The sequence below is a fragment of the Solanum verrucosum genome, unplaced genomic scaffold (assembly GCF_900185275.1).
Source record: "Solanum verrucosum unplaced genomic scaffold, falcon-dt-bn FXZP01000230.1, whole genome shotgun sequence".
Taxonomy (NCBI): Eukaryota; Viridiplantae; Streptophyta; class Magnoliopsida; order Solanales; family Solanaceae; genus Solanum; species Solanum verrucosum.
In genome coordinates, this window is record NW_026019954.1 from 1,879,913 (window position 1) to 1,904,425 (window position 24,513).

General features: G+C 32.7%; 2 protein-coding genes and 1 pseudogene across 3 annotated transcripts; 1 reads left to right on the forward strand and 2 right to left on the reverse strand.

Annotated features, from left to right (window-relative positions):
- LOC125814158 (uncharacterized protein At4g22758-like) lies at positions 1 to 2,019 on the reverse strand (annotated as a pseudogene). The gene is made up of 2 exons (XR_007442111.1): positions 1,362 to 2,019; positions 1 to 436 (listed from the first exon to the last, which is right to left on the reverse strand). The product of XR_007442111.1 is annotated as an uncharacterized protein At4g22758-like (transcript).
- A 4,665-nt stretch (positions 2,020 to 6,684) lies between these two features.
- LOC125814133 (nucleolar complex-associated protein 3) lies at positions 6,685 to 17,260 on the forward strand. The gene is made up of 13 exons (XM_049493582.1): positions 6,685 to 6,879; positions 9,007 to 9,179; positions 9,262 to 9,470; positions 10,641 to 10,849; positions 10,972 to 11,074; positions 12,097 to 12,260; positions 13,604 to 13,742; positions 14,102 to 14,275; positions 14,351 to 14,478; positions 15,113 to 15,436; positions 15,658 to 15,797; positions 15,899 to 15,996; positions 16,606 to 17,260. Exons 1-13 carry the CDS (start codon positions 6,722 to 6,724, stop codon positions 17,068 to 17,070), a joined length of 2,484 nt encoding a protein of 827 aa, XP_049349539.1. The 5' UTR covers positions 6,685 to 6,721; the 3' UTR covers positions 17,071 to 17,260.
- Positions 17,261 to 18,846: 1,586 nt separating this feature from the next.
- Positions 18,847 to 20,490, reverse strand: LOC125814155 (uncharacterized). The gene is made up of 2 exons (XM_049493613.1): positions 20,257 to 20,490; positions 18,847 to 19,542 (listed from the first exon to the last, which is right to left on the reverse strand). The coding sequence occupies exons 1-2, from the start codon at positions 20,464 to 20,466 to the stop codon at positions 19,147 to 19,149; spliced, it is 606 nt and encodes a 201-aa protein (XP_049349570.1). The 5' UTR covers positions 20,467 to 20,490; the 3' UTR covers positions 18,847 to 19,146.
- Between the last annotated feature and the right edge of the window lie 4,023 nt (positions 20,491 to 24,513).

Genomic DNA, 24,513 nt, shown 5'->3' on the forward strand with positions numbered 1-24,513 from the left:
AATGGGAAGAAAAAATAATTCCTTTCATAGAAAATGTTTGCTTGCCATTTGATTACTGAAACACCAACAAGACGTTTACCCAATTCAAAGAACTAACACACATTGAACACAAACTCAAAAACTCAACAGCTGACAAAGGTTTTACTTTGCCATTATTGAAAACACAAATACTGCACTCGTTTATTTGGTCGCATGTAACACACAATATGCGACATACCGCATCGAAGAAAAATTTCAAAAGATCGAGGTGTACTTGATCAGTGAGATGCTATCTTGCGACTGATTGACTTGTTAAACCATGTCTTCCAGCTTCCAGCTCCCTTCCGGATTGGTGACTGCTTCCCATCATCAACTGTGTTCTCACCCTGTGATGACTTCTTGAACAGCATGAAATTTCGAACTCCAAGCGATCCAATAGTCTCCCATGGACCCAGAGCTGCAATGAGAACATAAGCACATAAGTAAAAATACTCATCCACATTGGAACAAAAACAAGAGCCTCTATACTCGGACAAAAAGCAGTCCATCTACTAATTTAGAGTTAGAGTGGGCACCAACAGTTCCACCACCACCACAACAACAACATACCCAGAGTAATCAGAAAAAGCAGGATCTGGGAAGGCAAGTGCAAAGGCAGACCAGACCTTACACCTACCTCGGAGGTAGAGAGGTAGTTCCCCGTAGACCCTCAGCTCTAACAGTTTGATCCCAGCAAACATAAATTTTTTTTATAATGTTGGAACATTAAAAGCATTTTAGAGCACAAATGAACACACATTGTACCAAATGCAAATTGTTCATATGAAGTTGCAAAAATTGAGCAAAAGATCAATTTTTTAAACCAACTAATCATAAATTTGAGGCAAGCAGCTATAGCAAATCAACAATAAACTCGAGCATATGCAACTTTATAATCAAACTAATTAAATCAGTAACAAGTTGCTAAAGATAATCATAAAAGCAACCAAATGCAAAGAACAAAGAGCAAACTTTATGACTAACAAACCAAGGTTGAACAAACAAGTCGGCATCATCAAATCAGCAAAATTATACAAAATGCTAGCTTGTTTATAAAAGCAAGCAAAGCTACAGAACAAAACAAATTAAGACCTAACAAGCAGAACTCTCAAAATAACACAATTCAGAATGCATCAACTTGATAATCATCACGAGTTGAAAATTTTCTGATGCAAAAAACAAAGAGCACACCAAAAATTCTCACCAACAAAACACAAATTTGAGTGTATATTCAACACATACTAAACTGATAAAACAAAACCCATCTAACTTATATGTAAAAAAAAGGGTAAAAACGCAACATTTGTTTAGATTTCTATACATGATGATATGGTGAGAATTACCTTCAGTGCCAGCACTGGGGCAATAAAGCACAAAGTTACTGAAGTCAGAACCAAGAACAGGAAGGCGGCCTTCCCTAGCATAAGCTTTCATTGCAGTATCAATAACATCAGCCACAAGCTCCTCTTCATTAACAACAAACCGGATCGGACCGGGCACTTCCGAGAACCGTAATACTAATCAAAATCCGGTTTCCTTTTCCGGTTTGATTCTTCTTTGGCTTGTAAAGCAGCATCTTGTTTTCAATTTCAAAATTTTTTTTTTCTGGTATTTTCCAAAATTTATTTTCAATCAAACAAATCAGGGCAAAAAGAAGAAAAAATCACGATTAGAGATTTCGAGAAATTGTGGAATAAGCGAACAGCGTTTAAGGGTCAACGCCGAGGCAGCGGAAGTACCAGCCTTCTTTGCAAGAGCCAAAGGAGAAAGCAGATGAAACAGAGATCCCCCTTTTTGGAGTTAAAGGGGAGATCATTAACAAGTTCTTGAGGATTTCTACCATTCACAATGGAATTCGCAAGAAAAAAAAAGAAATGAATCTTTAGATGAAGGAAAACAAGTTTTTTCGAGAGAAACAGCGATGGATGATGAGTTTTGGCTGGTGATGAAGAATAATAGTGGTTTATATAGAATTAGGGTTAGGGTTTTTGTTTTCCTCTTTCTGTTGATAGATCTTTGGAAAGTTTCTGATTTTCTCTTTCTGATTATTGCTGCTAAATAAAGGGATTGTTTTTTCTTTTCCTTTTTGGTGTAGGATTAGCTCAACTTTTTTAACCTCCGTTCATCTTAACCCAATAAAATTTGGGTGAATTGATTCATAAGAATTTTGTCAAAATATTTTTAAAAAAAATTATTTTTTAATTTGATATGTTATACTTATATATATAATTATAATAAAGAATTTTTTATTTTTATTAGGTACTAAAGTAGTTAAAAAAATAAATAAAATAATTAAGTTTAGTAAAAATTGGTATGAGTTGAGTCTTGACCCATTATATAATTTAGACATAATACATAAACATGACTTTTAACTTGACTTTAACGGATAACTATATCTTCATATTTGAGTGTGCACAAGTAGACCCTTAAACTTATATAAAATTGAACTAGTAGACACATATATCCCACATGACATAATACGACGCCACGTAGGACACGAAATTTTCATGTAGGGTGTCATGTAGGACGAGTGTGTCTATTTGTTCAATTTTATACAAGTTTAAATGTCTATTTGTTTACACTCAAAGTTAAATATCATAATTGTCGGCTAACGTCAGTTAATGGTCATGTTTATGTATTATGCTTATAATTTATTACGTGACTCATTTTGATCAAACTCCTTTTGACCTAAATAAATTTGAGTTGAATTGAATTTTAATTCGATTATTATCTAACTCCCGTCCAATGATGTTTAAATTTAAATTTAAATTTTTTTTTGTGGTACTTTCGAGAAGACTGGGATAAATTGCACCGACTCCTTGTACATGGGATGAGCATCACTGAACAGTTCGAATCTCACACGGCTCATTCGCACAAATGTCCAAAAATACATATTTGTCAGAGATACTTTATAATGTGAAAAGATATATTTGCCTTGGATATTGACAAATTATAGATAGTGAAAAATTGAAATGTGAAGTTACGTCTTTTAATTTTTAAAACTTTTAGGGACCCATACTTTTATGTAAAACTGTTTCCGTTTCTATTTACTTGTTTATTTTTTACTTCATATATTTATTAAGAAAATAATACTAATTAACATTGTGAGTTTATTATTTTATTTCTAGTAATTGACAGAATTTTAAAATTAATTTAATGATTAAATAAAATGGGATATAATAGGTAAAAAATACTCTCTTCTCTTGATTTGTCAAAAATTACGAGTAAAAAATCAAAATTATACAAATAAAAAGGGATAAAAGGAGTATGTATAGCAAGAGTATAGACACAAAATATACATTATCTCTTAATTTTCTAAACTAAACAAGTATTGTTAGACATCTATTTTTATTATAGGGGACATTTATTATTGAACGGAGGAAATAATAAATTTATTTTCAGAATCTATGAAGTTTTGTCTTCTAATTTTTAAAATTTGAAACTTTTAGGTACCCAAACTTTTATGTAATATAATTTTTAAAGGACATATCTTGCAAATTAGATATTATATAATATTTTCTATAAAAATTAGGTCATAACTAGAAATATTTTTGACTTATAATTTAATTAAATGAGAAGCAAAAGCAATTCTTTTCTTTCTGTCTTTGAATGGATTATTTGAACATATAATCACTAATTTCTTTTGTTGAGATCCATAAAGATGAATTCTTTTGGTGGGAGGAAACGATAAAAAAACAAGTATAACGACAATACCAATGGTACGATACGAGCAAGAAACATAATCTTATAGTCATAATAAAAATTTTAATACACAATTTTTTTGCTAGTAATTATATAGAAAACATTTTTATAATGTATTACAATTTACACTTTCCGTTTGTAATTGACCAAGATAAATAATGTACATTTAAATACCCAACCCAATCGTAGAGATCAAAACACTGTGGATTAAAAGACTAGAATAATTAAAATAATTGGTCAACAAGACAAACTTATTTAATAAATTTCAGTCTCATTTAAAACATAATTTAAAGATCTGGAGATCAAAACACTGTGGATTAAAAGACTAGAATAATTAAAATAATTGGTCAACAAGACAAACTTATTTAATAAATTTCAGTCTCATTTAAAACATAATTTAAAGATCTGGAGATCAAAGATCATGACTCTATGGTACATGAGGATCTTTTGCAGAGCAACATGTTACCTAGAAAGAAAAACATTTTGAAAAGATCTCTAGCAATCAAAGAAAACATTATAAAATTAGTTTGAATAAGAAAGATATTAAGAAGAGTGTATATGCAACATAATTAGGTTATCAACTTACTTCCTGAATTACTTTCATAAAATTTAGGCGGAATAACTTGGGAGACCCCTGTATTTGGATCCGTTTGTCAATTGAACCCTTCTACTTATCACTTTGCCAAATGAACCCTTAAACTCGATGAAACTCTAATTTTTAAACCCCCTTGACCATTGATCGAGCTTATGTGACATTAAAATGAATGAGTTGGACAAATGTGTGACCACACGCGTTTTAAAGCAAGTGAATGAACTTACTAAAATTATAAGACAAAATAATTATAATAATTAAAAAAAAATCTCAAAACCTTTCTTCTTCAGCCCACCCCATCCCTTCTCTCTTCTTCTTCAGCCCCACCCCATCCTTTTTTCTCTTATTCTTCATCCCCAGACCCACACCCCACCCCTACCCCTTTTCTATTCTTCTTCTTTGACGTACACCCCATCACCACAATCATCAAATATAAAATTAAAAAAAGCTTTTGCAAGCAAAAATATATCATTCACTATTTTCATAAATTTAAGATCTATTGTTTGAGTTTACTCATAAATATATTTTTCCCAACTTGAAGTTTTCTTAATTTTTTTTATCAAATCAAAATAAATAGAACCTAAAGCACGTGCAAGAGCTAATTACAATCTATCATATTTTATTATTGAGAAAACTTTTGAGTGTGAACCGTGAAGAAAGATAAAAATGATGATTTTTATTTTATTTTTGGGGTGAGGCGTAGTTAGTGGGTGGGAATGAAGAAGATGAAGTAGGAAGGGGAAAGAGAGAAAGAAATTTGCATTTTTTATTTTTTAATATTATTTATTTTTAAAATTTAATTTCTGATGTGTTATTGGAAAAAATAATAATAATAATGATGTGTCATTAAAAAATGACGTGGTATTTCATGTGTAAAATGAGTGTATTATACGCAGACATATCATATGCGAAAGGGGTTTAAAATATGGAAAAGACTCAAAAATACCCCTAAACTATCCAAAATAGCTCATATTTACTCTTAAACTATATTCCGGCTCAAAATTACCCTTCCCATCATACTATTGGGTCAAAAGTACCCTTCTTATTAACTGAAACTATTAAATGCCACGTGGCATGCCACGTAAGCGCCGCAATTTCATTCATTTCCACATAGACTAATATTCCTAATCCCTAATTTTTTTCCATTTCCATTTGAAACCATTTCACTCACCCCTTTTCCCTAATTTCGTAGATAGGGTAAGAAAAGTTTTTCCCCTAAAGAAAAGCAGCCAGCAGCAACCACGCTTTGCAATTGAGCTATTTTCATGTATGCTCAATTGGAGAAATGAGGGGAAAGGGGGTGGGTGAAATGGTTTGAAATGGAAATGGAGAAATGAGGGGGAAAATTAGGGATTAGGAATATTCGTATGTGGAAATGAATGAAATTGTGGCACTTATGTGGCATGTCATGTGGCATCCACATGGCATCCGCGTGGCATTTAACAACTTCAGTTAATAAGAAGGGTACTTTTGACCCAATAGTATGACGGGAAGGGTAGTTTTGAGCCGAAATATAGTTTAAGGGTAAATATAAGCTATTTCGGATAGTTTAGGGGTATTTTTGAGCCTTTTCCGTTTAAAATATTGTGTTTGAATGAGTTTAAGGGTCCATTTGAACAAACATGGTCAAGTACAATGGTTTCCCAGGTCATTCCACCTAAAATTTATCATATATGTTTGAAATTCAATTATATTTATAATCTCCAAACTTCTGAAGAAACTTTTACAACTTTAAAAGGACCAAGAGACAAATATTAAGCTCACAAGTAAGCTTCGATCAAACATCATATAAACAAAGTTCGAGATTTCTCTATTCAACGTTTGCACCCCCTCAACATCATATAAACAAAGTACAAAATTTCTCTATTCAACCTTTGCATCCAGTACCGATCTATTGATTGTAAAGCTGTCATCTGATTCAATCAACGTACATCTTTAGATATTAACATGAAAGGAAAAACTTGCAAACTGCCAAAATGAACCAAAATTGGCTATTTGAGCACTTACTCATGAACTTGTGTGAAAGCCCATATTCCTTTTTTTAAATGGGCCGATAGAAATAGTAGACCCAAACCCAAACTTTCGCTCCAATTCAGATTGAGCCCTCAAATTAATTTTCTCACTCAGCCGCTTCCCTCCTCCCTCTCTTTCTGCAAAACACCATACTATTGGCATTCTCTCTCAACAGAAAAATCAAATCAAAGCGTATGTTCATCTTCATCTCTGCATATTACACTGAGTATCTGCCTCTACTTGCTTGATTTTGTGATTGTGTTCTAATATTCGTTTTCGTTTAAGCAAGTACCTTTTTTTTTGTTGAAATTTTTACTTAGTGAAGCTCCAGGTTATGTTTAGTTGATTTTAGAAGCTCACTGTTTGTATATATACCTCTTGCAGAGACTAGTAGTAATGGGGAAGAAAAAGCAGAAGATTGTGCTACCGCCTGATCTTCCACCGGAAGTTCCTGATGAAGCAGTCGAAGTATCAGATGAAGACGTGCTTTTTGTAAGCGAAAATCGAGAATATACTGGATTCTTGTCGAATTTGGATACGAAGTCAATTAATAAGTAAGCAATTATTGGCATGTATATGTGTTTATTCTCACTTTATGTTGTTGGACCTAATGCACATAGAGATATGGTTTTTAAAAAAAAAATTTAATCTTGCAACCCTGGGCATGGTTTTGTGTATTACAAAGGTTTCGACTTTATTTTTGTGGATTGATGCATAGATACCTAAACTTTTTCATTTTGATTTGGTAAGTTGGATGATATGAATGTGGTATAAATGTGTCTGTTTTGCTTGAAAAATGTTCACTCAAAAGTCTACATATCTGAAAACTAGAAAAGACAGCTCTTGCAAAGGGGAATATACTGTTTAATTGATTTGTGAGAGATTAATATTTGAAATTATATCTGGTATATAGTTATTGTTTTTTCCCATTAGTTCTCTTATGATCAGTTGATCAACCTGATAAAAAAATATGACCAGTTGATCAAATATTGAATTTTTAATAAAGAAGAAGAAAATTCATGGAAGAACGATTTTTTAAATGCCTAGAAGGGAAGCAAAAATCGATGTTAGCTCTATGTAGGAAGGGAGTTGGAAGAAAGGAGGCAGAGGAGGATTGATGACAAATATGGTGGACAGTTTGGAAGGAGAGAAACCTAAGACATTTGAAGATAGAAGAAATTCCATTTAGAAAATCAAGATGAATAGCTGCTGCCTTTTCTATTTTTGGTATAAGCAGGTTTTAATGGGAGATATAGGAGATTTAGTAGATTTCATAGGCAAAGTGTTAGAAAATAAATGTACAAATGAACCCCCATACTCCTTTTTTGTAATTGTAAATCCTCTCGCTCAGCATTTGTTTTGGTGCTGAGTTATCTATGAATACGTGTTACCTTTATCTCAAAAATTGTAGGATACCTACATATTTTATAACTTGTGCTTCATTTGACTTTTCCACATGTTAATGCACTATATGGAGTATGCTAGAGCTTTATCTAAGTGGCCAGTGTCTTTTCCCTCTGTATTGCTGTTATCCTTGCCTTCATGCTCATCTCTTACTGAAAAATTCTACTCAGTGACGTGTTGAGAGTATTTTCCAAGACTCAATAGGTAAAAGGTCAAACTTCTGGCATCGAAGGTACTATGTTGGTGATCTCTGCCAAAATCTTCTCATCATTAAAAAAGATTTACTTGATGATCCAACTGTGTGTTTTACATTTCCCCCAAATAAATGAGAGGCCAATAAACTCCTCTCTCATGATCAGAAGTGCCAAACTTAAGATTGATATTTGACCTAAAATTATCGAAGTGTAACGAACATTGCTGGGTCAAATAGTTAAACTTTAGTTAGAAAAGATCAAATAGGTAGAAAAGGAAGTCTAGCTCAAAGAATTTGCCTCCCATTTCAACTTTGGAATCCTTTTTTTGGTCGCGGAAGTGGGTTTAATCAGGGAAACAATTCTTCCATGTTACAGATGTGTGAGCTTTGGCAGGCATAATAGCTCATTTGGAATCAATCCATTCTCCCCCATCTGAATGAGTGATTCAAACTGACACAAGATTGACATCTGAGCATATTTTTCTGCCAGATTCTATTGCGGCCTACAGTAATGATTGGTCCACAGTGAACTTTTTTTTTTCCTTTTTGAAAATCTCGTTTTAAGTGGTCACGAAACTACCTTTAGCTTCCATAGTTTGGCTCTTTGTTCAGAAGCTCCAGAGCTTAATTAGTTTAATGCTTATCCTAGTTTTGTAGCTTGTCAATGGGCCCATAATTCACCAATTCGAAGAAGTTCACCATATCCTGGAATTTTCTTAAGCTCTTGTGATCTTCTCACAGTATCCTGGATTATTGAATAGTTCACCCTGGTGCCCCTGTAGTTAGGGGTCGTTTTCATTTCCCACTCATGACGTTTTCCTTGGCATTTGGCCCTTTTTCAGGTTAATCTATCTGACACTGCAACTTTTATTTGTTCAATGGATTGCTATGTTTTTTAAATATTGTTAGAGTGATGTGTCCTTTTGTATTTGCTTAGCTTCTATTTTTTTCTATGTTCAACATTGGGAGTACGATTTAGTTAGAACATCTGTTTCTTTAAGTTTCTTATTTCCTATTCCCGTCTTATGCAAGTCTATTAACTTTCTAAAGTTCTATTACTGATCTTATTATTGTTATTGGAAAGGCACGTTACTCGTGTAGCCGATGTGAAAGAAGATGAGCTAGAGTCTCTGTATGAAAGGCGATTAAAGAAGAAGTCACTTGATAAAGAAACAGAAAAACAGCAGGGACTAGAGGTTGATCCTGTGGATGCTCTTCCTGTGAAGACATTAGATGGAAAACTTTATTACAGGACAGGTACTGAAAGCTCTTGTTCACTCATCATCACCCAGTATTTTACCTGCTGTAACCGTTAATTGAGTCTTATCATGTTATACAGTGCCAAAGGCTACACAAAAATCTGAAAACGAAGATAAAGATGAAGCTAATACTAACAACAAAGATGCTGGTATTGATGCAAGTGTGGTGAGGCTGACTAAAGCGGAGAAGCGTGCCAAATTGAAGAAAATTAGGAAAGAGGCTAAGAAACAGGCAAAAGAGGGAACAGAAGTAGAAGATGTTGAGCAAATACCTCAAGCTGAAGTCTTGGTATGTGCATTATATATCCTAAAAGATATGCTGTTGTGCTAGAATATCTACCCTAAAGTAATTTTAAATTGTAGATGACAATGCAAAGAGGGAAAAGAGGCACTTGAACTTTTGAAAAGAGTATATATGATGAGAGTTGGGTACTACACAAGTTAATGCTGGCACCCCTAGTTGCACTGTCACATGCTGGCACCCCTAGTTGCACTGTCACTATACTGTTAATTAGTGGAATTAATACCTGGTTTCGGTGCTTCACGTTTTCCTAATTTTGGTAAAGGAGGAAATCTTAAACCACTTGGATTGGGGTGATCTTTGTAAGAGGTTTTGTAGCGTGATTTAAGCTAGGCATTTCTGTGTCGACTATTCTAGAAAATAATACTCCCTCGGACCCAAAAATCAGGATGACAAACCTGTCTTTAGCTGTCCCAAATATACTTTCCTCTTTTTTTCGTCAATACTCTTTCAATATATAGTATGTACGAAGTTTTGTGAGCTTATTTTTATATTCTTCCTCCAACAAAATAACCACTGTTATTAAAAGCCATTAGCCATCGTTAAATAACGGAGCAATGCAAAGTGAGAGATTATTGCCTTATGGAAGAAACTATGAATTTAGATGGTGAGGTGTAAAGTGAACCTACAAGAAGCGGTTGATTTTCTGAATCGAATTTCAATGGATAAAAAAAGACAAATAATAAAAAAGAACAGGAAAAATAGGGCTTTTTTATATCAAGTATACTTGGGACTTCTCTTATATACACTTTAGTGTCCTCTTTGCTGCTGTCTTCTTCTTCTTGATAGCACCTTCTCTTCTACTACCTTTGTTTTTCTGCTCCTTGTGAATCAAATCTTTTTTTGATAACCGTGGTGTCCCAGCCAGCTTCTGAATCATTTCCTTCTTCTTATTTCTCTCTTCAACTCCCTTAGTTCAATTACTTCAACAAAAATCCAATGATTCTCTTCTGTATTTGATTAATTGGAAAGTAACTTTGCAATTCAATTTATAATTCAGTGGCGTTGTTGAAGTATATTTTAGTGATGTTTACTTCGAATTCTAGGATTTATATTGTCATTACCGTATGCTGGTTGCAGAATTTTTTATTAACTATGGTAAAAAAGGACACTTAAATTTGGATACAAGTATATTGATTTATACTTCCTTGGTGTTAGGACGAGGTGAGAAATGATATGACAGCAGAAGAGGCCAATCAAAAAAAGAAGTTTAGACTAGCTGAGCTGGGAACTGCACTGCTTACTGATCCTGAATCAAACATCAAATCTCTCAAGGAGATGCTGGAGATTTCTAAAGATGGTGATCGTGATATAGCGGTACTTGCCCTTCAGTCTTTGTTGGCTGTTTTCAGAGATATCATTCCTGGGTGAGAAGCTTGCAAGAGTTCATGGGCTGCTTCTAGTTTACTTGTCGTAGTTTTTTGTTCTTTTGTCAACTTTACTATGTAAACAATTAACTCTTCTTATGTCCTTTCAATATGTGCTCCAGGTATCGCATCCGTCTGCCAACTGAAAAGGAGCAGGATATGAAAGTATCAAAGGCTGTTAAGAAAATGCGGTTCTATGAATCTACCCTCTTATCTGCATATAAGGTTGATTTATGGATCAAAATCTCATATATTAATTGATTGACATCTGAATTCATATTATAGCTGCTAGTGCATATTGTTAATAACAGGCTTGACCACTTTGTTGTGTTCCAATTCTTTGTTTGAAAATTATTGTGCCACCTTTTTAGTGCACTGTGTTAATGGACTTTTGACCTTTTGTCTTGTGGATGGAAAAATATGAATTCAGACCATAGAAATTGTACTTTGTTTGGAATAAGAAGTATGAAACACAGGAATATATATTCTTCGAGCTGTTCTTATTTCTGGTGTTACATGATAGCATCTTGAGGTACTTAATGCAGATAAGAGTGCTAGGGCTGCTGTAATAATTAATGTATTCCTCCAGATGTTAGGTTGAGTTATTGAATTCTCATTACATTGCAACTATTTTACATATTTCTACCTGTTATTATGTATGAATAAACACCAGACATACTTTTTTTATCCAGGGTATTATATGAATTATCTTAGCTGTGGGATATTAAATTCAAAGTATTAAAGTAAATTCATCACCTGAGAATGAGTAAATAAATTTGACGAGTGTAAGGGCTAGCTAGACTCCTACTATGTTAAGCATGCTCACATACTGAAGCAACTTCTATGAAATGAATAGAAGTAAAAGTAAGAATTTGTCTTTGAAAGGTGGTCAATCAAATGGGTACAATCTAAGTTATTATGTATCAGGATGACTGTACGTTTTATCAAATAAACTTCTTGATATATCTCGTATCAGCAAGGTAAGTTGCTGAGATGAAGAAAATTTGAAATTTAAAGTTACATAGAATATGATTTTCCTATTTCAAAATTGTCTTAGAGACTTTTTTGACAATAAAAATGGTCTTAGAGACTTAACTTGCATCCTTAGAAATGTTATGTATTCGGATTGCAGATTCAAATATAAATCTAGTCTTGTCACAAAATAATATAATTCTAGTCTTAGAGACTTAACTTGCATCCTTAGATAATTTTGCTCATTACTCCTTTTCCTATTTGGGTATTAACAGGCGTATATACAGAAGCTGCTAGCTGTTGAAAAGCAGGCTGTATACAAACGTGTCGCAGTTCGCTGCATCTGTATATTACTCGAGGCAGTTCCACACTTCAATTTTCGAGAGAATTTGTTAGGTGCTGTTATAAGGAACATAAGCTCTGAGGATGACATATCGAGGTAAATTATGCCTACTGCTCCTCTTTCGTTTCCTTCCATTTTGTATCTTTTACCCTCCATGAATCCTTCATTGGGTTGCCCTATGATCCTGTTCTGGTGTTGAAAATCTTCAGTTCTCACGACTAGTCGTATACAAACTTTCTTCATTTCGAGTTGCTTTGGCATTATAGAGGATGCAAGACAAGCGTTATTTGGTTTCTGTTCTGACTTGGTTGCAGAAAATTAAGCTTTAAAATAAATCTACAATTACAAGCACTTATTCCATGGAAGGACTGGTATTGAAGTCCTTAATTGTGAGGCTGAATTAATATTTAACTTTTTAAGTGCAATGAGGTTATAGAGAGTAAACCTGATAATGAGGTCTCTATTTGGTTAGTTGGATGACTGAGAGACCCCATAAAATTGCAATGCATTCTTTTTTGATAACCTAGAGGGCTAGTAACCCATGGTTCGAAACTCTGTGGTTAACGAGCCTGCCCCTAATCCCTATACCCTTCTCCACTTAAATACAAGGCTTTTGTGTAGGGAAGATCCCAAACTTGTAACATGTGTCTAACACACACATAATACATTGCACTCTTATTGCTAGACCAGGGCTTTGGGGGCAAATATTGCAATCACTTCTTTGTAGAGGCTATATTTAAACTATTTATTGGAATGTTTGAGGGTTTGGAGTGAGAGAAGATTTGAAAGGGGTTTCTCTAAAAAGTTTTGAGGATTTAAAAGGGCTTCTCATTAGTTAATCTATCCAACACCTTTGTTTACTTAACTGTTTTACATTCATCCAATATATTATGTCTAATCTATTTTCCCGTTTTTGTTGATGTAATTCGATTAGGCGTATATATTAGGGAATAGTTGAGACTTATACTTAACTTTTAACTTATGAAGCCGAGCCTTTAATTTTGTTATGTTGAATCCCTAGCCACTTTTTGCTAATATTAACTTTTAAAAGCTTTGATAATGGAAGAAGTTTTTGTTTTAAAGGGGTGAGCTTAGTTTTAGTGACAAACTATCCTCCCCAGACCACATGTGGGATTACCCTGGGTTTGTTGTTGTTATTGCTTCTTGTCTTGTCCAAAAGTTGAATGCTAATATGTCATTTCAGAATCTACTAAATTGCTTCTAATGGCGAAGCTTGAAAATTTATTGTACAGAGTTCGTGCACTTTAAAGTTATTGAGATATGTTGCATTGTTTTGTAGATTAGTCCTCTCTCTCCATAGATGCATGCTGATTGTGAAACAGAATATTCAAATAATATACTTGTGCCTCCAGGTTATGCTGTTTTTTGAAGTAGCAACTATGTTCTCTCAAGTTTATCTATCTACTGCTTGTTGACAGGAAACTTTGCTGTGCTACTGTTAAGTCACTTTTCACCAATGAGGGGAAGCACGGTGGTGAGGTAACGGTGGAGGCTGTTCAAATGATTGCAGACCTTGTTAAAGCTTCTGATTGTCAACTACATCCTGATTCCATTGAGGTCTGCAATTTTAGTACCGACACTTTGGTTTAGGACACTTTTTCTTAGTTTGTTTATGATGACATATTGAACTTAAATATGATGTGAATTTGAAGTACATATCCTGGGTATTGGGTAAAAGGTGAATATTCCAATGTTAAATGTGATGGCAGTGTCAAATAATTGACGAAGAAGATGGTGATCTTTTAAAATGTTGCTAGTTGACATATGAATTAATACTCTCAACAACATTTATTCAAGTACAGGGTCTACCTGGGAATTCTTGCTTAATTTTTGTTGAATCTCAACCTATTAGAAATAGTTTTTGATTTAGCAGTGGGAGAATGATTGCCCTCCTAACATGATTTTGTCATGCTCAGGTGTTTATGTCTCTGACATTTGATGATGACCTTGGAAGGCGCGAAGCTCAAGATGCTAAGAATAAATTTAAAAGCAAAAATGCTAAAAGAAAGGACCTTAAGGAGCAGAAAGAATCAGCTGCCAACGAGAAAAAGAGAACACGGAAAGAGATGATGTCAAAGACACGAGAAGAGGTATTCTTTTGCCAACATGATCTGTGACTGGACTTGTTAAGTGTAAGCTCATTTGCGCATCTCATGTTTTTACAGGTCACTACAGAATTGAAGGCTGCTTCATTAGCTACAGATGTTATTGAAAGGAGAAGGATGCAGACTGATGTATTATCAGCTATCTTTGAGACATACTTTCGTGTCCTAAAGCATGCCATAAAGCCTAGGTATGTTTTTCTTGCTGATGATGTAATGGAGCATGTCAATCAATGAATTCAATTATCATGAACACACTAGGTTTGAACTTGAACCACATCATAGAACTAGTTCCTCAGTGAGGAAAGAAAAATACTGCGCTTCCTTTTTTTGGGCTACCTGTCGTTTATTATTATTTTGGTGAAATTGTATTTGATTTAATGAGAAATCCTGTCATACAAATGTATAGGGAAGTAGAAAATCTCACACAAAAACATGATCCTTTGCAGAAAGCTTTCTAGCTTTTATAGAAAAAGGAAAATCCTACCTAGGAGAAAAGAATACATGGTTGTCAAGCGAGTCAGTCATTTCCTTTCTCTTTGCAAAACTATAACTAGCCATCACTATAAAAGAAGAGGTATATGAATGAAATTTGCAGTTGAGATCAATTTATGAAACCAGAAGAAGATATCTGAGGAAGACGAATAGGAGAATGAAGACCACCTTTCATTTCCTTTCTTATTTAATTGATTTTCTCATAAAGAATTTAAAGAAAGATAATTTTTTGGGTGATTCAGTGCCCAACTCTTTGGATTTTATACCAATCCACTATGTTTTTTGCTTGATTCTTTCTCAGAAAGTAACTTCACTGTGATTGTTTCTCAGATCAGAAGCAGGTTTCTCGTCTCAGCCAGCTGGAAGTTATCCACTTCTTACTCCTTGTCTTAATGGAATTGGGAAATTTTGCCAGCTAATTGACTTAGATTTCATGTCTGATCTCATGAATTATCTGAGAAAGCTTGCCAGAAGTGGCAATAGCTCTGATGGCTCTTCCAAGGATGTTTCAGCATGTCTGACAGTATCTGAAAGGCTCCAGTGTTGCATTGTCGCTTTCAGAGTGATGAGAAACAATTTGGACGCACTGAATGTTGATCTTCAGGATTTTTTTGTCCAACTTTACAATCTGTTAATTGAGTACAGGCCAGGAAGGTAGTTCTCCATCTATCAAATCACTATGTTTCAATTATTTGGCATTGGTAGTCTTAACTTTCCACCCTATTTTTTTTCCACATCAGCCTTTTAAGGAGGAGGAAAGATTTGTACATTTCAACCTCCTCTCTAAGTACCAGAGTTGGATATTTATTCAATTAGTCTGAGGTTACATCATCTAAGGCTAGAGTAACACGGTTAGCCATCTTCTTTGTAAGCAGGGATAAAGGTGAGATCTTAGCTGAAGCTTTGAAGATAATGCTTTGTGATGATCGACAACATGACATGCAAAGGGCTGCAGCTTTTATAAAACGTTTAGCTACATTCTCTTTATGCTCTGGGCCTGCAGAGTCCTTGGCTGGTAACGACATATTTTTTTTAGTCATCACTAGACTGCTATTTGTTCTTAATCAAGATTATATATGTTATGATTTAGGGTTCTCATTTGTCAAACTATTGCAGCCTTGGTGACTTTGAAGCATCTTCTTCAGAAGAACGTCAAATGCCGGAACTTATTAGAAAATGATGCTGGAGGTGGCTCTGTTTCTGGTGCCATTGCGGTATGAACCAGTCTTCTTTCTGATTAATTATATGGCACTGATGGTGTAAAGATGTTGACTTGTTACTTACATAAGTTAGTTTTACTTTTGTATCTTTGAAGTTTGTATATGGATCATTGATGCACATGATATTTCTGAAGAAAATAAGAGAAGTCCACCTCTTCGGCCCTTCTGTTCACGGACACCTCTAATTTTGTTCCCCAGCTTCGTTTATATACTTTCTTTTGGGTGGGGGTGGGGGGTCAGGGGAGGAAGGAACCAGAGGCATGGTAAACATAGGGCATGGATCTGTTGACACTATGGTGGCATAGAAACTTTGCAGAGCATTTATATCTAGTATATTCAGGAGTAGGCATTCCTGATGCAATGTACTTCTAGACTTTTCGTAGTACTTTCTGAAGTCGTCGTAATGTATTGAACTTCCCATCAGGGAAGCTGTGGAAATGTTCAATGACATTTGTGTTCTGTGCCATTCATGGTACCAACTATATGCTTCGTACTGAAATGACCCCCTTCTCATGAAAAAGAAATGTTTCCAATTGTGCTATTCATATTCAGTAGATAGTTGAACCTGTAGAATGTGCTGATGCCAGTTCTTTTTTGTTGCAGAAATATCAGCCTTATGCAACTGATCCGAACCTTAGTGGTGCACTTGCTTCAGTGCTTTGGGAGCTTAACCTCTTGTCAAAGCATTACCATCCAGCTGTTTCTACAATGGCATCCAACATTTCTATGTTGGGCACTGGTGATAACCAGATTCACCTGTCCAACAAATCTCCTCAACAAGCTTTTAAGGAGTTGTCACTTGAGCAGGACTCGTTCATCGTAAAAGTTGATCTTAATGCCAAGAGAAAAAAAGGGAATGCCTCACTAAAGCAAATTAGTAAGGGGGCAGACCTCGATTCCACTGTTCAAGTTGATGAAAATGATGTTAAAAGGAAACTCTCTGAGCATTATTCACTGCTGCATGACATAGCTGAAAATGAAAGACTAAGAGGGGAACTGGTTGGGACAACATTGTCTCTGAATCTATATGAACAATATAAGAAACAGAAGAAAAGAAGAATAAAGTAGACATTTGTTGTCTACAATTTTGTAGGTAGATCTACTTAACAGTTTAAAACATTCTGTACTTTTTTTGGATAGGAAAGTGCAACTCGTGATTGTTTTGTACAAACTGGGCATAATGCCCCTATTATGTTGTATGGATCTGATTATTTATTTCGATGTCCAGAGATATGTCCCAGGGCCACACTTGGTTGGAGCAAGTTTCGTTTCTTCCTTACCCGCCCCTTCTCTTCAAACTATTTTTGTATGTTCTCTTATTAATCGCAAGGTAAGTGTTGGGTATTAATTGTCCTGAGTTTCTTATCAGAAATAGAGGCTTGTTCCTTTTAACTTAATCAAGCTTTCACAATGTAGTCGTAGAAATTTTGAGAGTTTTGGTTAGGGAGAGAATTTGTGGGACACAAGTGATAGTTATCACTTGTGTGTGAACCTCCTTGTATTACAAGTGAATTGCTGATATTATTTCTCTCTATATTTTGTACTCTTATATTTATATAGTGGATTGCTCATCTCTTTTGTGGATGTAGGTTGGTTGATCAAACCATGTTAAATCTTTGTGTCTTTTGGTATATTTCTCGATTGTCTTCTTACTTATGATCTTTCAAGGTTTGTTTTGCTAGCTTCCGCATAACACCTAATTATTTCGGTCCTTAACAATAAGAAGAGAGAAAAATGAGGGCTTATTATCGCCATCAAGTGTTTCAAATTTCTTGCATGTACGACTATCGAACTGTGGTTACAGAAGAAAAGGAAAAAAAAGAAAATGCACCTGAATGTTTTAAGATAGGTTCTATAGGAATTGGACGATTAATAAATGTCCGTGTTCCTTTCATTGCATTATGTTTTAATAAGTTCCTAGATAGCAAGTCTAAAAGTTTCTCCTTAGATGAAGATCTTATGCTAATAATGAAAATAGACCGATTTTATATCACAATTTTACACCAAGAAAAAAAAAAAGGAATGGCCTGAAATAACAGAAGCTTAGTTATGGAGTAGAAGAAGGGTGACTGGTGGGTTTACAAAAAATATTGTTTTGATCATGCAACAACAATTTCAGAAGATTAACAAACATATAGCTGTTCAAAACATAATCATTTTACGTATTGAAGAATTTCCATAGATTCTTAACAGCGATGAGCTCTCAAATTTTGTTTTTCTTTTTCCATTCGGTGTCCACATTAGAGTTCTGACTAAATTTGGAACGCACATTTGAGGTTGGATTTCTCCATATCAAAGGCTCAAATTCGAGACCTCTAATTAAAGGTTGAACAATTCTATCACTACACTACAACCAGGTTAGTAAAAAGGTACATAAACTGATTTCCATATTTTTGTTTGTTCCCTTTCCCTAGATTCGTTATAATGTAGAGTCTTATTTACTAAATTATCATTGTTATCGGTCATCAAGTTGTAATTCCAATAAATTTAGTATAGGTACTTAATACTATATATAGGATAATATAAAAAAAATCTCTTGATTCGTAAAAGATGGATAAGTGAAATAAAAAAAAAAATTGACTAGTAAAAAGTAATTTCATTATTTTTACTTTTTTCCAGTGATACGATTGCGTAAATATTTACACCGTTTTAACTCCCAAATCAAATTTAAGAAACCTTTTTAGGTGCATTAACTTGACACTTTAATGGTCTAATTAAAGGAACTTGAAACAAATACATGCAGAACATTAACTACCCTATGATCGATATTATTGTCGGTCCATACATATTCCCCAAAATAAATAAATAATGAAAAACTAACTCAAAAACTTTGATGTTGCAAAATTTCAATATAATTATATAGTACCCATTTTTTTATTTTATTTTACAAATCATTCATGATACCATAGCAATAAACTCATAAAGTTAGCAATCGTTTATTTTTTCCGGGTAAAATAAATATGTACATATCGAAAACAGTAATAAATGTCTCCTTCCTTTACAATAATTTGCTCTTTACCATACGAAATTATAGATCACCTTCGATTCAGAAAATATTACATAAAATATATATAATGTTTTTCTAAAAGGTACTAGGAGGCTTAGCTAAATTATTTGCCACTTGGCTATACTTTTATTAATTAATCAAAAGGAGCTTAGCCTATCTAATGGATGTACAAATTTGCAATTTGGACATGTTGGTGAAGATTTTGACATCATTACTAACATATGACATTTTTTGCAAACTGCAGTAACCATTTCTTGCTGATCAACATCAAATGTTAGCCATGAAGGTGAACGATTGATTAAACCTTTAGACTCATAATTGTCTTTTTTTATGAAGTGATTTGAGTTGTTGCTAACAAAATTGTCATCACTTTGGTTGGTTTTTTCTGGTGATTGACATGATGGTAATAAGTTGAGTTCAAGATCTAAACTCATATGCACTTGATGTGTTGGTAGTGGTTCAGGATCACTTAGTCTTGGGTCTCTTGATGTTCTCTTTTGTGATCTTGTGTTGAAGAAGTATATCTGTCCAGACTGCATTTATAAAATAACAAAAAGAATTAAAAAATCAGTGGCGAATTCAGAATCTTTACTCGGATGAGTCAAAATACAAAAAAAGTAAATATATGAAAAAATCAAAAAACATATATGTATATTAATATTTTTTACCTTGCTAGTTACACACTGTAATTTCCAGTGTACCAAATAAGACCATGATTGGATGTACTTATTTTATGTGACTTTTAAGAATAAATTATTGGGATCCCAACTTTTGACTTTTTTATTGTTGTTTTTATTTTGGTTTAAAATCAAATGGTTGAATTTTTTAATTTTTTTTTACTTTTTCAAAACATGATGTAGAGTTCAAAAATTATTTTTAACTTAAAACGCTTTCATTGAATCCATTCAAACGGGCTCGAAGTCTTTAACTAGTTTTATAGTATTTCTTGAAAGAAAAATACATCAATAATATGATCTTAAAAGTATGACCTACCGAGTAGTGAATTGAGTAAAAATTCCATAAGATGGGGAGATTCAAATCTCATTAAAGATAGTTTTAAAATTTCCAACTGACTATTAAATATTAGTGGACAAAGTCATTCAACTAATAACAAAACAAAACAAAACAATTTTTCTGAAACACAATTACCTCTCTTATGTCAAGAGAATTCAAAAAAAATATTTTCTTCAGACACGCACACACTAACAAGAACACCATCGTTAATACATATAAAAAAAATAACATACCTTAATATCAAGACATCTTTGCCACTCCAAAGGAAGAGGAGTCTCAGGATTCAATTGTGTACCAAACAAAGTTGTAATTTTTTTTGCTTGAATTTGTGGCTTTATTTCATCACAAGACAATTGATCATCTTCCCATTTTCTCTTCTTACATAAATCTTCCATTACATTTCTTTGTTTTGGAATTTGACCTATTTTATGAAAAGACACCATCACTAATAATATATATATTTTTGGATTGTTGAGATAGTTATAAAATGTTGTGGAAGATTATATAGGGGGTGGCAAGTAAGTGCAATATAGAATCTAAAAGGGCAAAAATTTAAATGTGGAAGTAGAAAGGGTCCCATTATTTCTGTATGACGTGCTCTTCAAGTGAGAAGTAAATTGAATTAAATTGGAGTTGGGATCGGACTTTGCAATTACTATACACCTCCAACCTGCTATTTAAAGCTAAGTAGGTAGTACTAACTAACTCTTTTATCTCTTTGGTCAAATCTACACTCTTTCTCATGCATGCACTAATTTATAGTACTATTTATTAGCTTTTGCCATCATATATTATGATCACTTTACTTTAATGTAAACCTTGGCTAGACCACACAATTCTTGTTTATGTCATTTTTTATTATTATACACAAGAAATGTAGAGTTTTGTTTGAGTTACCTCATGGTAAATAGCTGATAAGTTTTAAGTGTTTGGAGTTAATTTTATAAATAAGTAGTTATGTGTTTGAATGAAAGTATTAAAACTAATGATATAAACAGTACTCTCACATTAATTTTTCTGTTTCGCTTCTTGAGAGTTGATTTAATTAAGTTTTGGAATTAAATTAGATTAGATTAATTCAATATTTGTAAAATTACAATTTAGATATTACTTTCTCTATTCCATATTAACTGAATTTGTGAGGCAATGCACATTTATTAAGAAAAACATTCAAGGACATAAAATATAATTTTGCAAGAAATACAATTATCTCCTCTTAGTCCATATATTAAGTAAATTGTTGAGACTTTTTTCATAATTCAAAATAAATAAATCTCAAAGTTTAAGAAAACTATTGAAACATTTTTTCTTCATATTTATCCTTCAAAGGTTCTTAAATAGAATAGTTTGGAAATAATCAAAAGAATAATAGTGAAAAATATTGTGTAATTTATGCTAAAACGTATTTTCTTCTTCTTATGGGGTGTGTCAAACCACAACAATTCAATTAATATAGATAAGATAGATTAAAAAATTATACAATAAATACAATATATTATGATTCTCTCATATCAATATGGGTTTAAAAAATTATCTTAAAATGTTGGTCAAAGTTCAAGTAATTTCGGAGCTAAATTACTTGAGATATTATTCTCTTCCTACTTCCAAGTTTTAAATTTTGGAGCTAAATTAGACCAGATTAGTTCAAAATATTAAAATTACATTAATTAAAAGATTCAAAAATTATACGTAACAATATACTATGATTCTTCTCATATCACTTAACTTGCTGAGTAATTATTTGACTTTCGAAAAGTAAAATATGACAAGTATTTTGGACCGGAGAAATTAAAGTAGATTGCACTCATGTCACTATCCGTCTACTTGATTGTTGGTCTACTATTAATAAGTGAGCGATGTAATATATCATTGTGTGTATAGCAAGCTGCCATTAATGCCAATTACTTTATAATGGATGGGGAAAAGGAACTTGCAAAATGTTCATTCATGAGATATTTATCCCTTCAGTATGGGATATATAACTTTTTTAAGGAAGATCTTTCATAAAATCCTTTATCTTTAGTCCAATTCATGAATTTTTCTTTTATTTCTATTGGAACTTGTAATTAAGAAATTAACTATAGGTTTCGATTGGTTTATGGACTAATTATGGATATATAATAATGCACATAGGGGCAGATCCAGGATATTGGATGGGGTTTTTCGGAAACTCTGTAATTTTTGTCCAAACTTTATATTTTATATTGAGAAATGAGAATCCGTTAAGTATATAAAAGAATATTATAATAATAAAGAAGCTATTAATAAAAGGAATTGTTTGTCCAATTATAATTGCATATTGGTTTATTTTACTGGGATAGAAGATAATTGATGATCAACACCGGTTAGCTGATATAGGGTTTCAAATGAGTGAGTTGAGCTGAATTTTAAAATGTTAAAATAGGTTGAACTGATAAATAAGCGTGTCATTGATCGCTGAAACAAGTTGAGTTGAAATGAGCTAAAAATCGGAGCATTATAATCCAATCCATTCAATTCTTACTTAGTTTCAAATTCAAAGTTTGTTTTGTTATAATTTGCATGCTTGAATACTTAATAAAACTTGCTTTTCTTATATTATGAATTTTAAAAACTTGTCAAATAAAAGAATGTCTTTTTAAAACATTTCAAACAAAGTTTCTTATTGGTCAATTTGCATTGCCTATTAGTATAGTTTTAAAATGACTTGAATTATGCGAGTCAAAATAATAAAATATGCAGATTACTATAATCCGCCCTAACATAAACAGTTGGGTGGATTATGATTTTGACACCCAAAACTAATATATCAAAGCATAGTAACCAAGAGGGAAGTTAAAATCTGTTCGATTCTTTATATTTTGAAATCTTTTAGTAAAAATTTTGACGACAAGTTTGTAATTTCCAAATTGGTGATATATACAACCACCTTTCGACAACGCTTACGATAAAGTTGCACCTTATCTTGCATATAATAATTGATATACTGTTACGTCTATATTAGCTATATAAAATTTAATAAGAGCAACCAATTAAACACATATTTTTGTTATATGATCAGATCAATCAATTAAACATTTTTAATGTAATGAAACCAAACGACCCCAAATGATACATCTTCCACCAACACAATTAAAAGCAGATATACGTCATAGTTTTTCCTTCCAAAGGAAGCCTATAGACAAAAGATTAGCTGTAGAGTTATTGTATTTAATTAGACACATATGTCGTGACGTTAATAAGATATAGAGAAGATGAAGAGGGGAGGACGTTGTCTGATATCTGTATTGGAGTTCGACTATTTCAGATTCGTGTCATGTAGGGCCTCATTCAAGAGAAGTGTTCCTTATCAAGATTTTTTTCAAAGCCAAGGCTCGACTTTGAGACTTCGGGTTAAGGGATGAACAATCTCATCCACTTCACCACATCCTTTCGTGGTGGCCAAGGGGGGTTATGAAATTGTCTAGAAAATTATAAAATGGTCCTTTATTTTTGGAAGTAATAAAGTCCAAAATAGTAATCACTTGATAATTATTTGGGTAATTTTGGTTTCCATTAAATATCTATCAAACTCTAATTGTTAAATATAACCGAAATTGTGAAATAATTTTTAACCAGATATATACACCAAAATATTTTATTAAAATTCCAGAAACTACAACGAACGCACACAAAAATAAAGGACCAAAAATAACATAAAGCTACAAAATTTATACTTTCAAATGTTAGTTCCAGCTAAATATTTTCTATTTTTAAAAATTCTCATTGTTAAATTTAACAATCCGAATTGGTAAATATTCATTAAAGACTGAAAAAACGCTCACTTTTTGATAAATTTAAAAGACAAAAACAATTCAAATTGATATTTAAACGATTATTTTGAATCTACTATAAAAAAATAAATAAGAAACTATATTTTCATCATTTCATCTGAAATTGTCATTAAATAATAAGAGTCCGTATACAGTTGGGTTGAAGAAGGGCGTTGAAATATAGCTAGAGAAACTTTAAATAGGGGGTTGGTCATTATAACTCATAACTCCTACTACTTCTCCCTTTAAGTTTTGCTTCTTCGGTATTTCAAAAATAAATTTTTATTTATTATTTTTAATATATTTTAAAAAATATTTTATCCTTAATATTAATTACTTATTTTCTGAATTATTTTTCAAAACAAAATTATATATTAATAATATATATATTATGGTAAATACTTCTATTAATCAGTATTTTTAAAAGACTTCTAAAATCTAAAATAGATAAAGTAAAAGTGAAAGTAAAGAGTAAAAACTTTAAAGGCTCTTCAACGGTTCAACCATTGAAAAAGCAAAATAAATATCATAAAAAGTTTATATCATGAGTTTGCTGATTTTTCTAGAGTACTATAGGATCGTTGTAAAGTCATTTCTATTTAGTTGTTTAGGAGTATGTGGAATTTAATACTCTCTTCGTTCAATAATATTTGTTTAATATATTGTATCTTTTTCGGTTCCTTTTTATATGTTATATTT